At 44.5% G+C, this 26,177-nt stretch overlaps 1 protein-coding gene and 1 long non-coding RNA gene across 7 annotated transcripts in view; one reads left to right on the plus strand and one right to left on the minus strand.

Moving 5' to 3' along the window:
- The window catches only part of LOC121293958, a 69,794-nt gene extending 44,271 nt beyond the window's left edge, over positions 1-25,523 (plus strand). For 2 of the 3 annotated variants that reach the window (XR_005946654.1, XR_005946655.1), the window contains 3 exons: positions 7,720-7,805; positions 17,750-17,886; positions 22,706-25,523. This is a non-coding gene — a long non-coding RNA (uncharacterized LOC121293958). The remainder of the gene's footprint in view (positions 1-7,719; positions 7,806-17,749; positions 17,887-22,705) is intronic. The other variant, XR_005946656.1, reaches the window with a different exon arrangement.
- Positions 1-26,177, minus strand: part of cep131 (centrosomal protein 131) — a 103,211-nt gene that overhangs the window by 24,797 nt on the left and 52,237 nt on the right. For all 4 annotated transcript variants that reach the window (XM_041217441.1, XM_041217439.1, XM_041217443.1 and 1 more), the window contains 4 exons: positions 16,026-16,142; positions 7,250-7,352; positions 3,920-4,121; positions 2,927-3,034 (listed from right to left, as the gene is read on the minus strand). In XM_041217441.1, the coding sequence (XP_041073375.1) occupies positions 2,927-3,034; positions 3,920-4,121; positions 7,250-7,352; positions 16,026-16,142 (530 nt within the window). The remainder of the gene's footprint in view (positions 1-2,926; positions 3,035-3,919; positions 4,122-7,249; positions 7,353-16,025; positions 16,143-26,177) is intronic.

The following is a 26,177-nucleotide window of genomic DNA, read 5'->3' on the forward strand; positions in this document are numbered from 1 at the left end:
GTAATACAATGAGAATTTACATTCAATGAGTGGGACTAGGTATAACTTCAGCAGTTTTTGACTGTGAGGGGCAGAGGCAATGTGAGATCAAAAGGCAGCTGTAAGCCTCCAACTGTCTCCACAGGAACCAAGTGAAAAGAACCTCATTTTGAATTCGTAAGGTGAAAATGCTTTGCCTGGTGTCTGGTTAAGTCTAGGGTTGCTGTTGCCTTAATGGAGATTAGTTTGGGAATTTGTTAAAAGTTATGATCGTAGTAATTTGTAGCCATGTGTATATATTTAACTTCTGTAAATTAATAAAACGTTTCATTTAGCTTAATATAAAACCTTTTGAGAACTAGTGGTATGATTCCTGAACTTGGAGTTGCATCTCAAACATAACGCTTAAAATGATAGGTTATGACAGTTGTTTAAAGTTTTCCTCTGGGATTTTTAAATAACTTAGCTTTACCAACTGCACGGTCATAACATGACAATTCAAGGCTCTGAACTCTGACAACGTTCAACACGCACTTTTAAGCATTCTTAGCAAAGTCACCAGCCTTTAAACCACTATCATCTGAACCATAATTTATTTTAAAAGATAAAGGAGCACAAAAGCACACACACTGAAACAATGAAAATTGGAAACAAAAACAGAGGGCTGTAATTTTCAGGGGCTATTGCGACAGGTTGGGGGGGGGGTGGGCAAGAAGCTGGAAAAGTAGTGCAGAAAGGTGTTATGGGGGACTTGGTGCCTTCCCGTCACCAGTGATAGGAAAAGGAGCAAACAAACTGCCCGCTGGGAGCTCAACTGACCCACTTAGGTGGAAAGTTAAGGACCTCTTCCACCTCCAAAGGCTCCCAGTGAGCTACAGTGAGGAGAGGGGGTCCTCCTTTTTGGGCACTTCATGGCCAATGGAGGCCCCCCTCTCACCCCCTCACACCGGTGCTCCCAGGTCCCGCTTTACTGACTTTTAGGGCGCACAGCCATCAATGCTTCCTCATTCTCCAGATGTAGCCCCACCAAGTGACCACCGCTAGAGGTGGCACTGACTCTCTGCTTGGGCTGGCAGTTGCTGGGGTTGGGCTGCTGCCCTCGATAGGATGGCAGCCTGGCAGCAGCCACTTCATTGCCAAAACAAAGTCCCAGATCCTGCTGACCGGTGAAGCCCCATCGGCGGGACCCACAAAATCCAGCCCAGAGAACGCTGGAAATACTCAGCAGGAGAGGCAGCATCTGTGGAGAGAGAAACAGAGTTAACGTTTCACACTGACGACCTTCGTTCAGAACTGGGAAAAGTTAAGAGGTGTGACAGGTTTAAAACAAATAGAGATGCAGGGAAAGGGGAGAGAGGAGGATAGAACAAAGGGAATGGTCCGTGAGAGAGTGGAAGGCAGCTGAGATTAAATGACCAAAGGGAGGCTGGTACAAGACTAAAAGGGGATGGTAATGGGGTAAGTAAAAAAACAAGAGATATGACTAGAGGAGGTGTGCTTGCTTTAAGTTCTGATTGATGTTCATCAATGTGAAGTGTTGAAACAATATGAGACTCTGTTTCTCTCTCCATAGATGCTGCCAGACCTGCTGAGTATTTCTAGCATTCTGTCTATGATACAAAAGCCCATGTTTTTTTTTACTTTCAGGGTCCCATGTGGACATCAATTTAGAGGTCAATGCTATCCAATTTGGAAAATAACTACTTCATCTCCCCGATGAAGCACAACGATCCTCATCCTCACAGGAATACTTATTACCTTTCCACACTTACCTCAACTAGATTGTCTCCAACAAGAGAGAATCCAACCACTCCCCTTGACATTCAATGGCATTACCATCACTGAATTCCTAACCACCAAAGTACTGGGGGTTACCATTGACCAGAAATTTAACTGGACTGGCTACGGAAATACAGTGGCTACGAGAGCGTGTCTGAGGTTGGGAATTCTGCAGCTGGTAACTCAGTTACTGATTCCTCAAAGCCTGTCCACCATCTACAAGGTACAAGTCCGGAGTGTGATGGAATATTCTCCACTTGCCTGGGTGAGTGTAGCTCCAGCAACACTCAAGATGCTTGACATTATCCAGGACAAAGCAGGCCACTTGATTGGCACCCCATCCATGACCTTAAACATTCACTCCCCCCACCACAGGTGTGCAGTGGCAGCAGTGTGTGTCATCCCCAAGATGCACTACAAACAACTCAACAAGACTCCTTCAGCTTCCAAACCAGCGACCTCTACCATCTAGAAGGCCAAGCGCAGCAGATGCATGCAAACACCACCACCTGCACGTTCCCCTCCAAATCACACAAACTATATCACCATTCCCTCGTGATCGCTGGGTCAAAAACCTAGTATTCCCTCCCCAACTGCACTGTGAGTGTGCCTACAACACATGGACTGCAGCAGTTCAAAGCTCACCTCCATCTTCTCAAGGGCAATTAGGGACACTCACGTCCCATGAACAAATACAAAAAACTAAGGGCCTTGATCAGTGCTGCTTTGTATAGTCCCCATTCAATATAAGTTAATCTCTGAATCATTTACAAGGACAGTAACACCATAAACACTACCAAAAAGATTTATGAGCTGATGAGTAGCTGAGCCAAACAAAAATCAGCAAGGTTCCTGGTTTAACCCCTGGTTCAAATAGAGTTTCCTGACCTCAACCAGGAGAGACAAGGGCACTGCAATTGGCCCCAGTCCTCTCAGTTTCTATTGCTGGGCGGCTAAGAGTGAGCATCAGCTGATCTCACATTTGAATGTGCTGTTTTCTACTGCAAGCTAAGCCTCATTGTCTGGGCTCACACATGAAACTTGGACAAATTACTGGAAGGCCCAAGTGTTGTCATGATTTTCAGGCAAGAAGAAAAGGTCAAAGAGAAAGCTAACAGAGGGGATAAAAGAGCCCTACCAAAATTCCGTAGTATGGTGATGTTCTTACCGAGCTGCTAGCTGGTTGAGACGTTCCTTCTCTTCAGCCACCTCAGCATACAGTCTCCTTCGCTGTTGTTGGATAGCTTGCTCCTCTTGTTCAAGCTGTTTCTCATACCTATTGGGACACAGTAACAGTCACTCACACATCATCCTGACTTGGAACTATATCGCCGTTCCTTCACTGTCACTGGGTCAAGATCCTGGAACTCCCTCCCTAACAGCACTGTGGGTGTACCTACGCCCACTGCAGCGGTTCAAGAAGGCAGCTCACCACCACCTTCTCAAGGGCAATTAGGGATGGACAATAAGAACGATGGCCCAGCCAGCGACACCCACATCCCATAAATGAATTTAAAAAACTGACTAAATGCAAATAAAATGATAATGTTTCTTTAATAGGGTGAAAATGTGTCGGTACTACTGAGGGAAACGAGAAAATGCCCTATGAAACAATCACTTTAAAAAGCACTGAATTCATCTGAGCGTATTTGCTCATCTTGCCATCTCCAAACTATTCATTTCAACTTTAGTCAATTTGTGAAAAAAAAGCCATGTCAACAAAGATGGGAGAATAGGTTAAAATGACATCTTACATGGAAGTCTTACAATGCTGGTCAGTTTTCTAAGTACTTAATTTTAAAAAAAAGCCTTTCCACAATCTGATCATTTATGCAAATTTTTTTTGATGGTAAGAGACTCTTCAGATTAAACTGGCATTTTCTCTGTTCCTTAGAATGCTGTGTGCCATCCACATGATATAGTTCGGGCATATAACGTCCATAAACACCATTCGAACATCAGCTGCAAAGATGCTTTATGCTTAAACTTGTCTGAGGTGGAGCCCTTGTCCTCATCTAAAGTGATGCTCGAACTCAAAACAACATAGACCATTATCTTTTAGGGAACATTGTCACTCAGTCTGTGACTTAGGGGTGAATATTTATGTGTTGCTGGACTCAAGAGGCAGGCATTATTTGAATTATTTTTTTTTTCCCCAAACCTCTGTCTGGCGAGGTCCCGCTCCCTCTGGCACAGGTCTTCCTTCTCCCTCTCCAGCTGTCCCCTCAGCTCTTCAGTCTGTTTGATGTACCTCTGAGCTGCACGCTCGTCAGACTGCAGAAGTTCAGCCTCGTGCAAAGCTTTTAGCTTCTTGAGCTCCTGTTTGTGTTTAGCTATTAGCTTCTGAATCTCGGGTTCCAAACCTGAAATTCAAACAATTTGGTAATGCAGTTTCGTGGTAAAGGTACATCACTGAAACTCAGTACAGAACAGAGTGCCATCACTTCCAACTGCAACTTTCAATCAGGCCCCTAACACAGGAGACCATTCCAAGGCCTTTCACAGAGGTGTACCCAGACAGAAGGAGACCCCAATAGCAATGAATGAGATGTTGGGGAGGGGCTGATTGAGGAGGAATGTGTGATCAAAACTTTAGTCAAAGAGGTAAGTTTTAAGGAGAGTTTTAAAGGAAGAAAGGGAGGTGGAGGGATGGGAAGCTTTAGGGAATGAATTCCGGAGGAGACTGGGCGGCTAAAGATATGGGTGCTGATAATGTGGCAGAGGGATAGGAGGGGTGCACAAGAGACCAGAGGTTTGTAGGGCTGCAGCAGGTTCCAGAGAAATGGGGTGCAAGGACCACGATGGGATTTAAACATGGAGATGGGAATTTTAACTTGGAGACCAACAGGGGACTGTGTGCCAAAGTAGGTCCTGGGGAATAGGAGTGAGTGAGACAATATACAGGCAGCAAGGTTTTAGGAGAGCTGCAGTTTACGGAGAGTGCAGAACGGGAGGCTGGCCAGGAAATCACTGGAGGCCTAGAGGTGATAAAAGCATGGATGAGGGTTCCTGGCCGCAGATGGGGTGAGTAAGGTCGGAGGCGAGTGATGGCATGGACGTGGAACTCTGCCCTCCTTATGATGTGGCGGAGGGCTTCCCAAATGGGGGGTCGCGAGCCCCAGTGGCATCGTGAAACGAGATTTTTGGGGCCCTGAGCTCCGAGGCAGCAACAGCAGCCGTGGAGCTCTGGCCTAGCAGTAACAGCTGTGAGGCCCCTTTAAATCCTAATTTATTTTTAACGGTGGGAGTGGCCTAACTGATCGAGGCCTCATTATCGCTCCAGAAAGGACAGTGAAAAGGTGTCAAAACCCTGCAGTTTATACACTTCCCATCGCGGTTTACCTCACCCCCCTCCCCACCCTTTGCTCTCGCAAGTCTCCCAATGCACCTCTCCGCCCCCCCCCCCCAACTGCTTTCATGGCTCTACCCCTCACTCTATAGTCGCATCAATTTTCAAGTTTCAAAATGGGGTCACAGTGGGAAGAAATTTTAGGAAGCGCTGGCTTTTAGAGCAACAGGTATCCCCTGAGGGAGTACTAAACAAAAACGAACAGCAAAGATGTTTCCTTTTCGGGCTCAGACTCCTTCCTTCCTTCCTTCCTTGCTGTTTGTCACTTGCTGCCCTCAGCCAGGACTGCACTGAGGCCAAATTGCCCACCTATAACCCCACTTCAGTGATCCTGCTTTTGCTGGCTCCCTTCTGTGCAAAGCTCAAACTTGCAACCATGTTCTGATCATTTCCCCAGGCCAAATCCGTCTGCGTCAGCTGAACGAGCTGTGATCAGATCCAACTGCTGCAACCTTCCAACCCCCCTTGTCAAACACACAATATACCACGTGCGCTGTTTGGATTAAGCTTTCTGCTGCCCTCGGCTGCTGAGATCTTGGCATGTTCACAGGGGCAGCAGCCACTCATCACATCCACAACCACTCAGCAAGTGAGAGTGGAAAGCATGTAGGAGGAGTGTTTTATCTCGCTGGTACCTGAGAGCAATGCTGAAACCAAACAGTTTCTGGATACAGCCCAAAAGAGAGGGGAGTTTTTTGGCTGCAGCCAAGACCTAACAACAACTTGCCTTTATATATATATATATATATTATATATATATATATATATATATATATATAAAAACGAGCCTAACGGTGCTTCTCAGGAGCCTGGAACGTTGGGCCAGATTTTACGCTCCCCTGCCGGCAGGTTAAGGCAGTGAGGCATTGAAAGTCCAGTGGGTGGCCTTTCTGCCACCTACCTACCCACCCGACTTCTCTGAAATTTTATTGTGTTGCGGGGGGGGAGCTTGGCAGAGAAAACGTCAGGCGGTCCACCTGCCCATGGGCCTATTTAGGCCCTTAAGTGGTCAATAAGTGACCGCGCAAGGGCCTCATATCACCACCTCTGGTATTATACCCATGGTGGGGAAAGGCCCATACCATGCGGTAAGTCCGTCAGCTTTAGCTGCGCAGGCTAGCATCAGGCAAGGAGGGCGGGTGTAAAGGAACCTCCTTTGCGGCACCCTGGGCCGAACAGAGGCATCCCCCACCAAAATCACCCTCCCCCAGCCACCCGCAATACGCTCCCCCACCACACCCCCCCAACCCCGCCTCTTGAACCCAGCCCCCTCTTCCCTCAGCTTCCTCCCCTCTTGCCAAAGTCCTCAGCCCGGGACTTAGCTGGGCTCCTCAGTGCACTGCAGCCCCAGAGCTGTGGGCCAATCCAACTGACGGGCAGCTCTCAAAGGTGGAACTTCTGAGATGGGGGCGGGAGTCCAGCCTAAAGCAATCAATTGGTGCAGACTCGATGGGCCGAAGGGCCTCTCCTGCACTGTGTGATTCCGTGAATGCTGCTCCTGGCGGTTAATTACTGAGGGGCAGCTGTCGGGAACGTGGGTGGTCTTCCCACCAATGTTTTAGTTGGGGGGTGGAGGGAGGAGGCAAGTGCAGTGCCCTGTCAAATCCAGCCCACAAAATCTATTTCTCGCCCCACAAGTGCAGCTGACCCTGAGTATTTCCAGCACATTCTGTTTTATTTCAGCTATCCAGCATCCACAGTATTTTGGCCTTGTAAAGAAATAGTCGAGCAGGTGACCAGAAGCTCCATTACAAAAGAAAGACGTGAAGGTTAAATTTGAAGGAAGAGAGAGAGAGAGAGAGAGAGAGGGAGACAGGGAGATAAGTTACTGTGTCACAAACTTCCCCATTGTTTGTTCTCTGCAATCTCCTGGACTTGTGTGTGTTAAATTGTAAGGCAACGCATCCGAGATGTGTCGTGATAAATCCATTACAATAAAAATATATGTGTCTCATTCGAAAACATGCACAGTATCTGAACGATAAAGTTAGAAACACTCCTTAGTTTATATTTTAATGGCTGTTCTGTTGTCAGACGCTTTTGGGCACAATACTTCATCATTAGTGGGTATTCCAAAAAAATATGTAACTATCGATTCTCTTTGGAGCACTTATTGTAAGCTGCAGGTTTTTAAACTGGTACCTTTTACAGTAATCTCTTTAATTTTCTTTGTTTTCTCATCTATCCATTTCTCTCGCCGCATTTTTTCTGTCGCACTCATTATTTCTTTCAGCTTCTTGATCTCCTACAGCCAAAAAAAAACAGATTAGACAGGGTGTTACAAGGAGGCCGTTGGGGCAAGGATTAAGCAATTTTTCTTTACTTACATCTTTGAACGCTGGAAAATTTCAGAGAGCGGAATAAAAGGAAGATAATTCTTTATAAAAAGAAAAACTTGCATTTCTGTAGCGTTTTTTTTTTACAACCTCAGGATGTCCCAACGCTCGTTACAGTAAATGAAATATTTTTGAAATGTAGTCCCTGATGTAACGTAGGAAACATGGCAGCCAATTTGCACACAGCAAGCTCCCACAAACAACAATGAAATATATATGCCACAGTCAAATATCCTTTATCCCTACATCCAAAAACCAAACTTTTTTTTTAAACAGATCCTAATGTGAACCTCACCGACCTTTTGCGTGGGAAGTTTGTGACCTGGGCTGACACAAACCTTGCTGACTGGACCTGACCACAGGTGGGGAGGGAACTGATTATTTATTATTTAGTGATACATGTTGTTTTTCTAGCTATTTTATTTACTTTAGACTATATCTAGCCTAGGCTTAGGCTACTGTAATGTAAGTAGGTCCAGGCCTATCATATACACATTCAAAAACCAAAAATATCCGAAAACCGAAACACAATCGGCCCCCAAGGATTTCAGATAAAAGATACTCGACCTGTAAATAATCTTTTCATGTGGTGTTGGTTGAGGGATAAGTATTAGCCACGGCGCTGGGAGGGCTTTATTTATTATTTCGTTGAATGTGGGCATCGCTGGCAAGGCACGTTTTTGCTGCCCATCCCTAATTGCCTTCGAACTCAGTGGCTCACTTGTCTATTTCAGAGGCTGAATAAAAGCCAACCACATTGCTGTGGATCTGGAGTCACGTGTAGGCCAGACCGGGTATGGGTGACGTATTTCCTTCCCTAAAGGACACTAGTGAGCCGGATGGGTTTTTTACAACAATCAGTGATAGTGGTCACCATTACTAGCTTTATATTCCAGATTTATTAATTGAATTTTAATCCCACCAGCTGCCGTGTGTTAATGTTGTCACGATGAAGTGGTGAGTGTCTAGTTGTAAGTGTGAGCAGCTGTTACTAATTGGGAAAAGGTTAGGGAATTATTCTTAAGTATATATAAGAACCAGTTCCACCTGTATGGGGGGGGGGGGGGGGAGAGGAGGAGTAGTGGGAAAGAGAGTCTGTACCTGTGTTCTCTGGGTTTTGTGAATAAAACTATGTTAAAGAAAGACTGGCTGCTCCTTTATTCAGTGAATGAGCAAAGAATTATAACACCGTGGTGGGTTTTGAGCCTGTGTCCCCCAAAGCCTTAGTCTGGGCCTTGGGATCACTAATTCAGTGCCGTTATCACAATGCCACCATCTTACCATGCTTTTTTTCCAAAAGAGCGCCATGAAATATTTTACATCCACCTGAGAGAGTAGATGAAACTTGGGGGAGGATTTTCCCCTCGTCAGGTGGTCCTGGGAGTGGCCGTACACCAGTCCACTGCCCGCCCTCGGGCCCTGACCCTGATGTCATGCTGGCTGGCCAATTACGGGCCAGCCCAGCTTGAAACGCGTGCTGAAACGCTCAACGCTGCCGGGGTGGAGGGGGGGGCAGGGGGTAGGGTGGAGGAGGGCGAGCGCGCATGGGTGTGTGCTCAGTGAAAGCTCCCTGAAGGCACAGAGCTGCCTCAGGGAGCTGAAGAGTTTCCACATTAAAAATAAAGCTTTCCCAAAAAAAGTGAAAACATGTCCCCTCTTGTGACTGTCACATGACAGACTCTGTCACATGAGCAGGGACACGGTGAAAATGAGTTCTCTAAAATCTTTTATTTTACTTTTAATTAACATCGGAAACCTCATCCCGCCCGTGGATGAGGTTTCCTCAAAAACCCAAAGGCCGCTTGACCTATTCGGCCACCCACCAGCCGTAACGTTGGATGGGCAGGGAGAAATTCTATTTAATTAATTGATTAATGGGCTTAATAGCCCTCTTAATTGTTGGCAGGCCGGGTGCCAACTCTTGCCTGTGCTTGCCGACTGAATTATCGGGCAAGTGCACGATGGCGTCGGGACGCTCGCCTAACATCGTCACGCACTATTTTACGCTTGTGCGTGTTGGGCTTGCACCCGCACGCCGAGCTGAAAATCCTGGCTAAAAACAAAAAAACTGCGGATGCTGGAAATCCAAAACAAAAACAGAATTACCTGGAAAAACTCAGCAGGTCTGGCAGCATCGGCGGAGAAGAAAAGAGTTGACGTTTCGAGTCCTCATGACCCTTCGACAGAACTTCTGTCGAAGGGTCATGAGGACTCGAAACGTCAACTCTTTTCTTCTCCGCCGATGCTGCCAGACCTGCTGAGTTTTTCCAGGTAATTCTGTTTTTGTTTTGAAAATCCTGGCTCTGGTCTTACGTCTCATCTGAAATGCGGTACCTTCGGTAGTGAGGCACTCCCTCAGGACTGCACTGGAATGTCAGTCAATGTGACGCATTAAAACATGAATTTTCATTAGAAAGATACATAAACTGGAGAGCGAAATGGTGTCTCAAGTTTAGCAGTGCTGATTTTAGACAAAGTTCTAAAAGGTATAAGTTAAATAGAGATATTGAGACCTGATTACTCCCAAAGTAGCACAAGAATGCACAAAACCTAGTTATAAAGGAAAATAATTAAAATTGCAAGGTTAATGGTTAAAAGAAAGTCCTGTGAAGTGCAGTGATTACTTATCAATCCAATTATACATTGTACAGGCAAGGATGTTGTGCAACTCTGCACTGTAGCAGAAAGAAGCATAAATATTTATAAATTGTGTTCAATTAACAGGATCCTAAAGTATGTCGCCACAGATTTAAACAGAGCCATGGAAGAAATCTGATATCAAAACAAAAAGATCCAAGATAGATAGGGGAGAATTTTCTCCCCGTCAGGGGGGCTGGGCAGGACCAGGCACAGGGGGGCCAATTAAGTCCCCCCCAGCGTGACACGCATCCAGAGGTGCTGAACGCTCCCTGTGCGGGCGGGGGGAGGAGGAGGCTGAGTCGGCGCCTGCATTCTTTCATGGGTATGCGTGTGAAAGGATGCAGAAATCTGCCTGAGGCACAGAGCTGCCTCAGGGAGTTTAATTTCATTTTGAAAAATTTAAATATAAATAGAGAGAAAAATTTTTTTTCAGACATGTCCCCGCTCATGTGGCAGTGTCACAGGAGCTGGGACATGTCAATGAATTTTAATTAAACAATTTATTTCATTTATAAATCCTTCATGAAACCGCATCCTGCTCATGGATGAGGTTTCATGCAAAATGCAAAGGCCACCTGAGCTCTTTGCCTTCCCGCCAAGCCTTAAGGTTGGACGGGCAGCTCCGTTAATTATCTGAATCAGTTTTTAAATGGACTTAACAGGCCTTTGACAGTTCGGCGGGCGCACAGCTGACTCCGGTGTTTGCCCGCCAAACTGAAGGTCGGAATGACGCGCAGTGATGTCGGGACACACGCCCGACTTCACCGTGGGTCATTTTAAGCGTCGGTGAGCAGGGCCCCGCCATAAACCAAAGAGGTTCGATACTTTATAATTTTTTGTAAGACGTGACTTCAAATTTGATACAAAATGGCAGATGTCTCACGTGCTTTGTCAGAAAGTTAAAAAAAATTAATTCCAAATTTTAAAATCCTATCTCTTAATATTAGCTAGGCCAAAGAGTGGGCACAAAATTAGAAAACAAACAGCACTCAGGAACAGCTAGGGGTGGAATTGGGAAGAGTTCAAATGCTGGTTCACATACCCCTTGGACCTGATTACCAAGAGACACTTTAATTCTGTGCATTCTAATAGCAACCCATTCAGCAATCAGAATATGCAGCGGCAACATCATGAATATTATACATGTTGGGCAATTAACAGACGCTATTAGCAGTAAAATTAAGTGAGCGTGTTAGCAGGACATAAGTGGAATTTTCATACAAACATATGAACAAGGATTCAGCCCCTCAAGCCTGCTTCACCATTTAATAAGATCATTGCTGATTTGATAGTAACCTGAAATCTGCATCCCGCCTACCCCCAGTAACCTATTACATAAATTATTACATAACATATTGCATAAATATTTATTTTTTACAAATAAAAATATTTTACTTATGTATTGCTGAAGAAGAGAGACATGCTGTCAGGGTAACCATTACACTGCAGGACAGCTTTGATGAAGCCTACTCCCGGCATCAAACTTGCAGTGAGCAAATAGCTCGGCTGCCAATAAGGCCAATCTTTTAGCATGTGGGACTGTCAAAATACTGACCAATGAAGGTAGGCTTTTCATCTTGTACTCATCAGGACAGGTGTATGTCTGGTCGGCCCAAGACACACTAAAGTTATGTTCCCACACACTCTATCTTATCTACAACTGGTTCTACACAACATGAATTGGCCAAATGGTTGAGTGAGTTGCTGAAACCAGTTCTGAGCAAATTTTCCACATTCCATGTGCTCGTTCAACATTGCTAGCCTATTCACCAACCATGTCACTATATCACTGCAATCTACGCGCGCTGCTATTGTCTGAATCTTTATTCATAGAATTCATGAGCTCAGCAACTTGCGCAGTTGAATTCGGTTTTAAGGACACCCAAATAGATGGCGTTGCCAATGGGATCCCCTCGAGGCCCAGCTCTCGCCAACATCTTTGTTGGTTTCCACGAGAAATGCGTCTTCGATGGAATGACCCCTAACCTCCTACCCCTTGCATATTTCCAATATGTAGATGAAACACTTGCTATATTTGAATCTGCAGCTGCATATAAGAATTTCCTTACACACATTAGTGGGCTCCGTCTGGCACTCAAATTCACCTTTGAAATGGAGCAGTCAAACAAGCTCCCTTTCCTTAAGATGCTTGTCAATGGGTCCTCTACTGCTGCCTACCACAAGCCTACCTTCACTGGTCAACATTCCTGCAGTTACACACACTATAATATTGGCTTTATCAGCAACCTTGTAAATAGGACCCAGGCTATTTGCTCACTTTGCAAGCTTGATGCTGAAATACAGCTCATCAAAGCTGTCCTGTGGTGTAATGGCCACCCCAATCGGATCACTACTCACTGGATATCGCGCAAGCTCAAGAATGGGCTGAAAGCTGCCACTTTCGGTCCTGAAAAGTGCCCAGTCTGCCTCAGATTGCCCTGGAAGGGTGAAGTGTCTCAAAAATTTGAGCAACAGGTGAAGCTGGCCATTTTACGCTGCTACAATGCAGTAGCAACACCAGTGATATTCTCCACTAACAGGATACTGCTGTCAAGCCAAAAAGACATTCTGCCCACCACACAATTAAGTAATGTAGTATATAATATTCAATGCTGTTGTGATGCCAGTAATTTAGGCTGTCTGTCCCAATGACTGGTGGATCATATCAAACAGCATAGATTGCTGACCATACTCAATCAGCCCATGCTTGCAGAACTCAGAACAGTGTCCAACATTAGATGCGATTCCACGATTGGACAACACCTACTAAACAATCCCAACTGTGCTAAGAATTACACTAGCAACCAATATAAGATCATTAGTCATGCTCGCTGTATGGCTCAAGTACATGTGCTACAAGCTACATATATTTACACACAGGGTCCTATCCTTTGCAAGCAGAAAGGACATGTCCACACATTGAGCTTTTTTCAACTAAACAGGAGCTTGAAGGGCAGCCATTCCCTGGTTCATTCCCCATGACAGTGCCTTGACCAATTAGAGTTAACTTGCCTCATTTGAATTTAAACAAAAGATTGGCAGTTAACTGTTCCCTGGTGCATTCCCCATGACAACAGCCCTACCAATCAGAGTCCACTTGCCAACCAATCAGCATCCTCTTCTCATGCAGTATAAACTGTTGTCCCATGGAGATTTAGTATTCTTGCAAATCTGTCTTCTTGGGTGCAAGACGAAAAGCTTCTTCAGCATGTCTCTTTTTTCAGCAAAACTCACATTCTGCACTACCAAGCGACTATTTACTTTATACCTGCAAATTACTGGGAAATCGTGATATGAAAATTTTTAAAAAGTTGTGTTTAAAGTATGCATAGAAAGGTTAATCACAGTGCTGACTTTTACTAATGCAAGCATTGCCGTTCTTCATCATTGCCGGGTTAAAATCCCTGACAACACCATGAGCGTGCTTATGTCTCGCAGCCTGCAGCTATTCAAGAAAGCAGTTCACCTTCTCAAGGGCAATTTGAGATGGGCAACAAATGCTGACTTTGTTAGCGATGCTCACATTCCATGAATAAATTTTTTTTAAAATTAATAAGCTGCAGGCTTAATCATTAAATCTCAGGTTAATTTCAAATGTAACCAAGTCTTCTGATTTTGGGGTTTGATTCTCCTCAAATTTAAAAACTGACTAAAATCAGTTGGTGAGCAAACAGGTCAAAAATGGGGGGGAAAAATCAATTAAACAACTTTAGAAGGAACATATTTCCAACTGTTTGCACAAAATAAAACACCAAAGGAGGAGGTTAGCCTTCACTATTAGCTACCTCTTCACCCCTTCCTCCTCCATGGAGCGTCATTCCACTGTCAATGTAGGATACAACTAACTGATGGAGCGCTCTATGTTAATGCTGCTAGTTGGTACAGGCAGGTAATGGAATGCTCCCCAACTGGCCGCAGCATTCAGACTTTTACATTCTGAGTTAATTGGATTCAATCCTAATTTTGGAATTCATCTTTTGGGGTGGGGATAATGCCAAGTTTAAGCTCCATTCATTTCCTATAATGGGAAGACAACAATTATAGAATTGTATTCTGATGCTAATGTAAGCAGCTAAATTAATCCAGTATCAATGTTAAAATTTTAATTTAAAAAAAAATTACAGAACCTTCTTTGATAGCTATGCTCAAATTGAAAATAAATCTTGATAAACAGGAAAAATGCAAGTTAATCAGTTAAAAAGTGTTACTTCTTGATCGAGTCATCTAAAATATTGATAAACTTACAGGACTGAATTTTTAAATGATTAAATTACATATAAAATGTTTGATAAAAAAATAATTTATATGATTAACTGCAGTAGCTCACACTTGTGCAGTTTTGTTTCAAATGTTATATTTCAAGTCATATTGATAGAAGTCTCATGATTTCAACCAAAAACATCATCCAAGTTTATGGACCATTTCCTTTTCTTGTGCGTAAGAAATCTCAGACTAGCTATCTGTAGTTAAATTGAGCTATCCTGAAAGAGTTTAAACCACTCCGCCAATAAACAGAACATCACAGTGACAACAAAATCATAAAGATCATCAGCCTACTTTGCAGTACCTCATGCAAGTTTATGTATGTTGCCTCTACCTTATTACCCTTGTCTGCACTTTGTTACTTCTTCAAAGAATTCATGTTGAATGTTCTTTATTGTACTTTTGTCGATATTTTTCTATTCCACCTTTGAGTAGAGATTCCAATATCTTTCCTGCCACTGATGTTAAGCTAACTTGTCTATAGTTGTCGGAATTTGTTCTGTCCCTCTTTTTGAATATGGGAATCACCTTTAATTTTAGTTTCTTCATTATTGTCCCAATTTTTTTTTTGACTAACTTTTGTATGACACCACTTCCAAATTGTGTTGGCTTCACAAAAATGTAGAGGTTCAAACCAGTCTGAAGGATGTCTTGGCTTTCACTGACTGGACAATCTGACAATTAGTCAAAGCAGCTAAGGAAGAGATAGCTGAGGATATACATCTGTCTATAACAACTTTGAACAGGAAAGGGAACAGTGCCAGAGTACTGGTGGACAGTGAGTGTTTTTTTCCTGCCTTGTAAAGTTTTATGTTAAAGGTACTATATAAATGCACATTTGCTGGTGACACCAAATTGCAGGGTATAGATAATACTGAGGAAGACTGCGACAAAATAGATGATTAACATGCTTGCAGAATGGGCATGTAAATGGAAATGAATATGAGATAGAGATGCAAGGGGATTTGGGGTACAGATGCACAAATCATTAAAAGTAGTGAAGCAAGTTAACATAAAGAGTTCAAGCAAAGCACTGGGATTCATTTACAGAAAAATTAAATTCAATAGGAGGGAAGTTATGTTAAATTTGTACAGACTCTTAGTTTGACCACACTTAGAGTATTGTGCACAGTTCTGGTCTGCATGTTATAAAGCAAATATAGAAGCAGTGGAGAAAGTACAAAAACATACAAAGGAATGATACTGTAACTGAGAGGGTACAATTGTCGGGAAAGATTGAACAGCCCAATGCTCTTCTCTCTAGAGAAAGACCTAGAGGTGACGTGACGGATGCCTTTAAAATTATGAAGAGGTTTGATAGAATAATGATAGAGAAGGTGTTTCCACTGTGGGCAAGTCCAAAGCCAGAGGCTATAAATTTAAGTTAGCTCCTAATAGATTTAATTATGCATTCTGGAGAAACTGGTCTCCTCAGAAGGTAGGAGGAATGTGGAACTTGCTACCACATGGAGTGGCTGAGGTGAATGACAGAGACTTTTAAGGGAAAGCTAGGCAAATGCATGAGGAAGAAAGTAATAGAAAGATAGAGAGTGAGATGAAATACGGTGGGAGGCAGCTTGTGGATAATCAGCACCAGCACAGATGATTTGGGCTGAATGGCCTGTTTCCATGCTGTAAATTCTGTGTAATTCTATGTAGTTACAATTTGAATCTCTTACCATTTCATGCTGATCTTGCATCTGTTGTATTTTCTTAGTGTATTTCTGGTCCACCTGCTTCAGTTCATTTACCATAGATTCACACTTTGCATTTAATGCCTTCTTGTCATCTATCAGCTGTCAGGGTCAAATAACGTTTTAGCTCAAAAATTTTTCATCAACATAATAAAACATTAAGCAAAAGTACATTTAAATTCAGCCCTCATCACAACCCAGTATAGGCCTGACAATTTGTACAATGGTAAACATTACAATGGTTACAATATAATTGTAAAGAATATATTTATGCTTTGAAGAGAGTAACTGTGCTGATAATGAACTAATAATAACGAAGCTAAGGATGAATAAGCTAAGTTCAAATACAATATAAATCAATGATGATTAAAAGTTTTTGCTAACAGTCAAATTTTAATTTCCTCATTGCTTTCTCTGCCAAATTTCTCCTCCTTTTCTTCCTGATGACACAAACCCACAGCACAATAGCCAATTAACCCATCATGTCTGTGCATGGGATCTTTGATTGGCCAACTAAACAAGGTGTCAATCACTGCTCACCAGAAGCACGCTTGCCTCCGAGTCAGAAGGTATAGTTCAAGCTCCACTCCAAAGACTTGAGCACAAAATCTAGGTTCCCATTTCAGTGCAACACCGAGGGAATGCTACAATATCAGGGGTGCAGATACTTGGAATGTGAGGTTAAATCGAGGCACCACCTGCCCCCACTGGTGGGCAGAAAAGGTCCCAAATGCATTATTCAAAGAAAAACAAGGGAGTTTACTCCCCAGCGTCCTGGCTGATATTTACCCCTCATCCAACATCACTACATGACTGCTTAAAGGTGCTCAAGGCTTGTGCCAATTGACTCAGGACTGGAGGTATCATAGTCAAGCCTCTTCATTTCCTGATGTAATGTCCATATATTAATACTTCCAGCAAGGGTAACTAGATAATGACTGGAGGTGGGGGACTCTGATTGATTTTGTCCTCCTTTCTCAAGAGCACCAAGGCCAACTATAGTGACTCTAAAGCCTTCTTCCCTTACTTTCCTCCAAAAGCATCTGATTTACTACAGATTAGGAACTGAATGAGAAAATTTTAAATTATGACTAAACAGGCTGAACCATTTGGGGAGCAATTTTTTTTATGTACCTATTTCCAATTTAACAGAGAGATTATATCTGCAGAGAATATGTAGATGTGGGAGAAGAACCTAGTTGTAAAGTTAGTTAAATTCATTGTTACTTTCACATGTGGGGCCTGGGCCCATCCATTCAAGCTGATTAAACAAAGGTCTCTTCACTCTGCTACTGTTAATGAAGACATGAATGAAGGTTCCTGCAGCATCAGCTTAAACCCTGTTGACCCTTTCATTATGTGGATAAGGATTTATGTTTGATACCTTCCTTAGTCAAACTAACTACCCGGTAACACCCACAAGAAGGATAAGAAAAAACAGTGAATGAAGAGTATTCCGAGGTTAATCTATTAAGATTATTTCTTTGAACCAATAATTTATAAAATGCATATCTTGAATCTTACCATGCATTTCTGATACACTTCTACAAATATTGGTAATGCCCATAGTATTTTTGCTTTACAATATTTAGAGACTGGGAATTTAGCTTTAGTTAAAGTAGCATAGTAATTCATTTGGAATGTGTATGCTTGTTTTCAATTGTATTTACTTCTGTTCATTTTTAAAGGCCCAAACTTATCTCTTCCAGAATCTAGACGAGATAATGGCAAATCAGCCAACGATGATTTCTGGTAAACATTGGCACATATCCAAGTCCTGAAGTCCAAACCACACTGTAGGATTCCAAAGGGAAAATGGTGACAACGTTACATTGCATACACCAAGGTAAGTAATGTATGAGTAAGTCAATAAGATGCAGATATCTGACTTTGGGGAACAAGAGTCCAGGAAATCTGCTGCTGTTAGCCTGGTGAAGGTCATGCAGACCCAGCAACATGGAAACACCCAGACCACAGTATAACAAAGAAAAATAAAATTCAATATTACCCACTGAATGTATTTGCGTAACTGATGTTGTTTGGGCCAAGAAATCAATATTGATTTTTTAGAAAATCATTTATAAGCACTTAACAACAAAAGAAGAGGGAGCAGAAGCCTAATCTACCATTCAACAGGACCGGGGCTGGTCTTCAACTTCAACTCCACTTTTCTGTCCAAGCCCCCTGTCCCTTGATTTCTCTGCAGCACAAAAATCTATCAATCTCAGCCTTTAACATACTTAATGACTGAATATCCACTGCTCACTGGCATTGAGAATTCCAAAGATTCACAACCCTCCGAGTGAAGAAATTTTTTCTCATCTGGGTCCTAACTAGTCAACTCCTCCCCCTGAGACTATGCCCTCAATCTTAGACTCTCCAACCAGGGGAAACAGCCTCTCAGCATCTACCCTGTCAAGTTCTCTCATAATCTTACATGTTTCAATGAGATAACCTCTCACTCTTCTAAACTCCAAAAAGTATAGGCCCATTGAACTCAATCTCACTGCATAGGACAACCCTCTCATCTCAGGAATCTATCCAGTGAACCATCATTGCACCACCTCTACTACAACATGGGGAGACAGTGACATAATGGTATAAGCACCGGACTACTATTCCAGAGACCCAGGGTAATGATCTGGGGGCCTGGGTTCAAATCCCACCATGGCAGATGGTGAAATTTGAATTCAATTAAAAAAAAATTGAACCATTGCATCTGGCTCCAGACTCACAGGAATGTGGTTGGCTCTTAAATGCCCTCTGGGATGGGCAATAAATGCTGGCCTAGCCAATTATGCCCACATCCCTTGGAGGAATTTAAAAAAAACAAGTATATCCTTCCTTAGATATAAAGACCAAACTATACATTGCAGGGATCAGCTATACATATGTGGTCTCCCAAAAGCCCTGTACTTACTCTTATATTCCAACCTATGTGCCTGAAGGATCAACATACCACTTCCCTTCCTAACTGTATATTCCCTTTCTACATCCCTTGTACAAGGTCTGAACACCAACATAATATTTAAAATTATGTTTTTGTATTATTCCTAATAAGGTGAATAACCTCAAATTTCCCCACATCATACTAACCTGCCACCTTCTTGCCCAATCACCTAACCTATCTACATCCCTCTGCAGCATCTTTATGTTCTCCCCACAGCCGACTTTCCCTCCTAACTTTGTATCATCGGTAAATGTGGTGACATTACACTCCACCCCTTCTTCTGAATCATTAATATAGATTATAAATAGCTGAGACCCCAGCATTGATTCTTGCGGTACCCAAGTAACAGCTTGCCAATCTGAAAATAATCCATTTATTACTAGTCTCTTGTTCTCTGCCCTTTGGCCAATCTTGTACCCATGCAAATATATTACCCTGCAATTCCATCTTATGTAACAACCTTCTTTGTGGCACTTTATCAAGGCCTTTTGAAAATATATTTATAGCATTCATATAGATAGTTGTTGCATTGGCAGAAGAATTGAGAACCAGGGGTCAGAGATTTAAGGCAATTCACAAAAGAACCAAAAGCGACATGAGGAAAAGCTTTCTTAAGCAGTGAGTAGTTAGGATCTGGAATGCATTGCCCGAGAGGATGGTGGAGGTAGGTTCTATCATGTCTTTCGAAAGGGAATTAGACAAATACCTGAAGAGGAAGAATTTGCAGGGTTACTGGCAAAGGACAGTGGACTGAGTCTAGCTAAATTGCTCTTGCAGAGAGCTGACACTGATTCGACACACTCAACATAAACCTTCTGTGCTGTAACTATCATATGATTATTTTGCTTCTCACTTCAGTCAACGAAATCAATACCGACAAGCAACCTGCTATGAACTTAAGATTCAGTGAGTTATCATACAAAGGACAGGCAGAGATTCAAATGAAATCCATTTTGTTTAATCAGTGAGCTTTGGTTTATGCAGGGAAGTTAGGTTGTGTGTTAGCATTAAAACCTTCACTGTCCTTTGATGGATCAGCTTGTGCAATCACATGGGTGACCTCATTCTGTGCACCTTCTGGCATCCAGCCATTGGGGCTGGAGAAGGATAAGAAAGGGGGAGGGAGACAGGTGCTCAGTGTGTTGCTGCCTGAGAAAATACCATTACCCATTCTCATTCCAGCTATGCTGTAGCTTTTAGGCATAATCTCGATGTAGTCATTGATTACTGTGATAACAGAAGTAATGGTACCAATGATGACAATTGTTAATGGTCCTGTCTAGCCGATCCCTGTCCTGTTAACCGAAAAGGCTGCTTTTTCCTGTAACCACAGGTTATGTTGCAGTCTGAGCACATATGGGTGTATCACTGACTGGCTTTTTGAACCTCTGGTACAGAAAAAGAGGTCTGCTTTGCTCCAGGAATCGCTGAATTTGCCACATTTCTGAAAGTAGATCTTAGTATGGCCAGTCATGCAAAGCTATGTATATACGGATAGTGCACTCCTCCATGTTAGCCAACATATGCAGCACCTTGTCTACGTGGGCCTCATGACTGAACCAACGTTTGATGCTAATCAAGCATTTCCTTTTGAAAGTAAATCTTGTGAGGTGAAGATTTTCATGCTAATCAGCTGAAGAGTTAAAAATTTTTACACTCCCAACTGCAGACAAATAGAGAACAGCATGTGGACATAACAATAATGTCCTCATGAGAAGCCTTTATGCATAGCTTCCAATCAACGGAGAGACATGATAAAGTATTTTAAACTATATGGTTTGTCACCAGCGAGTCCCACTCATCCACATCCAGTTCCCTGTATTGTCCATGTCCCCAGGATAAGCCGGGCTGTCTCCTTACACGGGATTAATGCAAAGGTTTAAGCTCCAACTCTCCCTCATAAGGGAGCAATACAGAAGTGAGAGATTACAATTTTGATATAAAAGTGATACATAGATGTCATCAGACAATAATAAGTGAGAATGATGATACCCATCATGCCGCTGCTTTAGGTAAGCTCATTACTCTGATTGAATGCATGCAAGGACATGATTCACAGAATAAAGGAAGGTAATAAGTGCACCTATACTTAAAGGGCAGTTATGGATGTAATGTAAGGCTGAGTGAAGGACAGGTTACTGTGTCATAGGTGTCGAGTACACTGAATTAATCGAACATAATGTTTTCCATTACTTTTGGGTGGCTTGATAAAGTCATTAAATTTCTTCCGACATTGTCTCTAGCTTCACAGTAAGTCAATTATAGCATTGATATTGATTTCTGCCTCCTGTTCATTTTGTCGGTTGGCTTGACCCGAAGATACCAAGGCACTCCCTTGAGGGGAAAATTCCATCTCGTGTGTCATTTTGTTCCACCAGAATTTCTGTGGCCCTTTGGAGAAACAGGGCATTTGGCAATAAAAGCAAAAAACTGCAGATGCTGGAAATTTGAAACTAAAACAAAAAATAGCTGGAAAAACTCAGCAGGTCCGGCAGCTTCTGCGGAGAGGAACACAGTTAACGTTTCGAGTCCGTATGACTCTTGACCAGAACCAAGGCGTTCTGTGTCCTGCTGAACCATGACCCATGGAGTGGCAATGCCGATACCGGAGGTTTCTATCCTCTGATCGCTGGTGCGTTCCTACCTGGCTTAACAAAAAAATGCTCTCTGGCCTTGAAGGTGCCTGAACATGGAGCTGCCCTCCTTCCCCTTGCAACCTAAGCAGTGGCCATGAGCTGCCGGCCCTCTAGGTTGGACTTGCCAGCTCAGAGACCCAGGCAGCCGCCCCAGCGAACTGTGGGGCTACCGCCGGTAAAATGCGCCCTGCGGGTAACGCCGTTCACTACCGTAGGCTCAGGTCCCGCATTCGGTCCTGGCGGTGGGACCCATGGTGTGCTGGTAAAGTTCTGACCTTTGTGTCCTCCTCACAACTTGCTTTTCCACCTATTTTGGTATTGTCAGAAAATCTGGCTTGAAATATACTTGGCCCCTTCATCTAACCCATTAACGTAGGTGGTAAGTAGTTGAAGCTCCAGCACTGATCCCTTTGGCACTCCACTAGTTACAGTTTGTCAACCTGAAAATGTCCTTTTTAACCCCAATCCTCTTTCCCCTGTGAGCTAGCCAGTCCTCTATCCATGCTATTATATTAACCCAAGCACAATGAGCTCTCTTATCTTGTGCAGCAACCTTTTAGGCGGCACCTTATTGAATGCCTTTTGAAAATCCAAATATACTACATCTGCTGGTTTCCCTTTACCCACCATGCTCGTTACATCAAAGAGCTCCAAATGATTTGTAAAACACCATTTCCCGGTCAAAACCATGTTGACACATTCAGGATTTGAGGGCCAAGGCAAGCAGATGGAGCACAGGAGGGAAGAATGTAATAGATGACGGAGGGGTGGAGGATGGTCAATGGTGCAGGGGGTAGTAGTGTGAGACGGTCTGGGGCTGAGAAGGCCATGCTAGAGGGCTCTGCACGACATGCATGTCTTGGTCCCGGTCCTGGGAGGGAGGAGGCCTCTCTGGGCAGTGACAGTCCGGCACAGCATGGTGTGCAAGGCGTGGTCAGTCCGTTACAGGTGTTGGTGGATTCGTACTGGGAAGCAAATGGCGATGCCATGGTCATCTGCATCCTGTAACATGGGAGTTGGTAAGAGGGACAGCCTTCCAGAGTAAGGTGCAATCATGCCTCTAATTTTTTTGTCCACAGACACAAGGAGGAGTGCAGAATCCAGGCTGCAGGTGACACTGTCCTCTTGATAGGCTTGATGTGAGTGAGAAGGGCCCGTCACCATATGACGCAGCTCAGGGAAGTGCATCGTCCTGAGGAACAAGAACCAACAGGGCCCCAGGAAGACCCAGATGCTGAAGAGGAGGGACCAAATCCACGGAGGCATTTGACGCAACCATGGGTCTGACATCTCTCACGCGTGGAGATGACAGTGCCACACATGCCTTCACTTGTCAAGGGATGTGGTGGATCATAACTACCACATTGTCTGCAAGGATCTCACTCCACACGGACTGGGAGACCATCCAATGCTGGTGGCACTGGTATCAGTTGCACTCATCTCTTTTGCCAGCAGATCGGCTGGGGCCCTCTGCGGAATCTCCCATTGATCCACTCATAAATGCATATGGGAGGTGACCGATGCCCTTTTCAATAAGGCTCACTATTACATGCAGTTCACCATGGATGAAACAAGCCAAGTTGCCAGAACTGTGGGATTCGTGACGATCTTCAGCTTCCCACGAGTGCAGGGCACCATCGACTGCACACATGTGGCCTTAAGAGATCTTTGACAGTAGCCAATAAGATTTATCACGAGAAAAGGAACCCACTCTATAAACATGCAGCTGATCTGTGATCACCAAAAGCAGATAACGTGTGTTTGTGCAAGGTAACCTGGCAACTCGCATGAGTCTTACATCTTAAGTCACTTGCAGGTGCTACAGATCTTCAAGGATGCTCAACACGTTCAAGGTTTGCTCAATGGTGATAAGGGGCACCTCCAAAGGCAATTCGTTTGGCGGCCACTAGGAAATGTACAATGTGGTGTATTCTGCAACATGGTCCTTAACAGAGCAGACCATTGGCATGTTGAAGACAGTGTTTCCGATGTTTGGACCAATCAGGTGGCACTGTCCAGTACACTCCATGGAGGGTTTCCGACATCATCGCTCTACACAACCTAGTATTGCAAAGTGAGGGATCAGTTGTTACATGGAGACAGGGGAGGTACATGTCTCCTCAGATGAGGAGGATGTGGAATGGGATGAACCTGAAAAGGGCGAGGATCCTGATGCCACAAGGGGTGGGGGGGGGGTGCATCTGTTACACTTGAATGAATACAGAACATTGCATCACATGGAAGAACCAATCAGTACCTGAGACCTTGAGGGAGAGAAGCAAAATATATTTGCAAAGGTGCAAAGTATAAATAGTGATTGAACGCCTGTGCTTTCAGAACTTCTTTACTTCTAACTTTACCACTGTGTCTTGGTGCTTTCCCTGACATCCGCAGCAGAGGTGGAGGCAGCCTCCTGATTACTACGCCCTGCTGTCCGAGATGCCTTTAGCGGGCGTCCTCTGGAGGCCCGAGGCCTGGAGGGCCCCTGCCTGTTAAGGGTACCCCTGCTTAGGGGCAAGTGCACCCTCCTCCACCTGGCCTGCTGGAGTTTATGAGATCACAGGCAGAGGGGATTTGGAGCAGCTGGACACCCTTGGAGTGTCCTGGGTGGATGCCCCAGCGGTGTCCGGCTGACGTTCCTCCTCCCTGTGGGTACCCAAGGGCCCCTTCCCTGACTCCTCGAGGAGAAGGGACACCTGGAGGGAGGGCGAGCTGCCCACCTGGAGGGAGGGTGAGTTGACCCATCGCCCTCTTGCGTAGCCACTGCTGAAGCGCACTCATGGCTAGAGCAATGACATGCAGGACTGACGCAAATCTGTCAGAAACTGCTGGACCTCGATTTCCAAGGCGGCTTCCTTCCAATGGCAACTTTGATGCACTTGCGTGCCGGAGCCACGACATCAGACAGAACACGGTGAGATTCCTCGATCCTTCCTTCCAATCTGCTGACTGGAAGTTGCTAGCAACTCTGTCTAATGTTCCCCTGCCTGCCTCTGCAGCTCCAATATTTCTCTCAGGGCCGATTCCAGAGGCTCATCATCAGACTCAGCAGGGCCTGGTCTCCGGCAGTCCTCCGAGTGTCAGAGACCTGGGCTGCCACTGCCTCTGCCTGCTGTGGGCACGTGTCCGTGCTGTGCTCACCAAATCGTGACCCCAAGCCTATTCTAGAACTCGGCCCCTACTGAGGTGCGTGTATTTGCACTGATGAAGGGTGCAGGTGAACACAATGATGGGTCTTCATCAGATGCCTCTCCAGGATTCTCATCCAAGGTGGTCTGGGGGCTGGGGCTGATGCACTGGCCGGTGCTCTCCTTCTGCCTTCTCTTGCTATTAGCTGGAATAGAGAAAAGAGATAATTAGTCATTGGCTAGACAGATTGTAGGTCGCTCAGTCTTTGTCCACGTGTGGCCACGATGTATACTGGATGGACACTCACTGGCTCATTGGAGGAGGTTGATCTCATTTTCCACGCAAGAACGATCTCTGTCCTCACTAGCCAGCTCTGCCGCTTACTCCTTGCGTGGAAGATGAGTGTTCACTGCGGCATCCCTCCTCCGGTCTGGCCTCTCTCCCTCTTGTATGTTGTGGGCGATCTTGTCCTGCATAAAGACAGACGGACTGACTGTGAACATCACAGATGAAAGGGCAGATCTGAAGCAGGTGTGCCTGCTGTGTGGACTGAGCTTTCCTCAGTAAAGGATGAAGACACCAGTTGTGCAGGATCTTACAGGAGACAGCGATGTTAAAGTGGCTGACAGACGATCAGCGCTGATGTCCCTTCTGCTGGTAAAGTGTGACATCCCTGTGGACTGTAACCCTTAGAATGTCTGGTAGCCTAATGGGAGTGAGATAAAAACAAAAAAACTGCAGATGCTGGAAATCCAAAACAAAAACAGAATTACCTGGAAAAACTCAGCAGGTCTGGCAGCATCAGCGGAGAAGAAAAGAGTTGACGTTTCGAGTCCTCATGACCCTTCGACAGAACTTGCCAAAGTTCTGTCGAAGGGTCATGAGGACTCGAAACGTCAACTCTTTTCTTCTCCGCCGATGCTGCCAGACCTGCTGAGTTTTTCCAGGTAATTCTGTTTTTGTAATGGGAGTGAGAGTTTGGAGCGAGGAGAAGGTTCACTTACCCTAGTGGAACTGAAGAGATCATTCATTTTCTTCCTGTGCTGTACAGCGATCCTACTGCTGACCTCCCAGGCAATTTCCTCCTAGGACAGCGTGGTCATGATGGTGGACCTCCTGCTTCCATCACGAGGACAGAGGGCCTCCTGCAAAACCTGGGCGGCCTGGAAGAGTCTCTCCAGGGAGGCCTTGCTGTATCTTGGAGCTGAGGGTTTGGTCCCATTTGGTGCCATTTTTGTCTTCGCTACACCAACACCTGTCCTGCAGAGAGTGACTGTGTGTGTGTATGTGTGTGTGTGTCTGTGTGTGTGTGTGCGCCGTTTAAATATGGCGCCCAGGCCTTTGAATCCATGAAGTAATGGTGCGGCAGACAGGTCACTGTCCGCGCTGCTTGGAGATTCGATAAGCTCCTCGCTGATGTAT

Source organism: Carcharodon carcharias, chromosome 22, assembly GCF_017639515.1.
Source record: "Carcharodon carcharias isolate sCarCar2 chromosome 22, sCarCar2.pri, whole genome shotgun sequence".
NCBI classification, from domain to species: Eukaryota; Metazoa; Chordata; class Chondrichthyes; order Lamniformes; family Lamnidae; genus Carcharodon; species Carcharodon carcharias.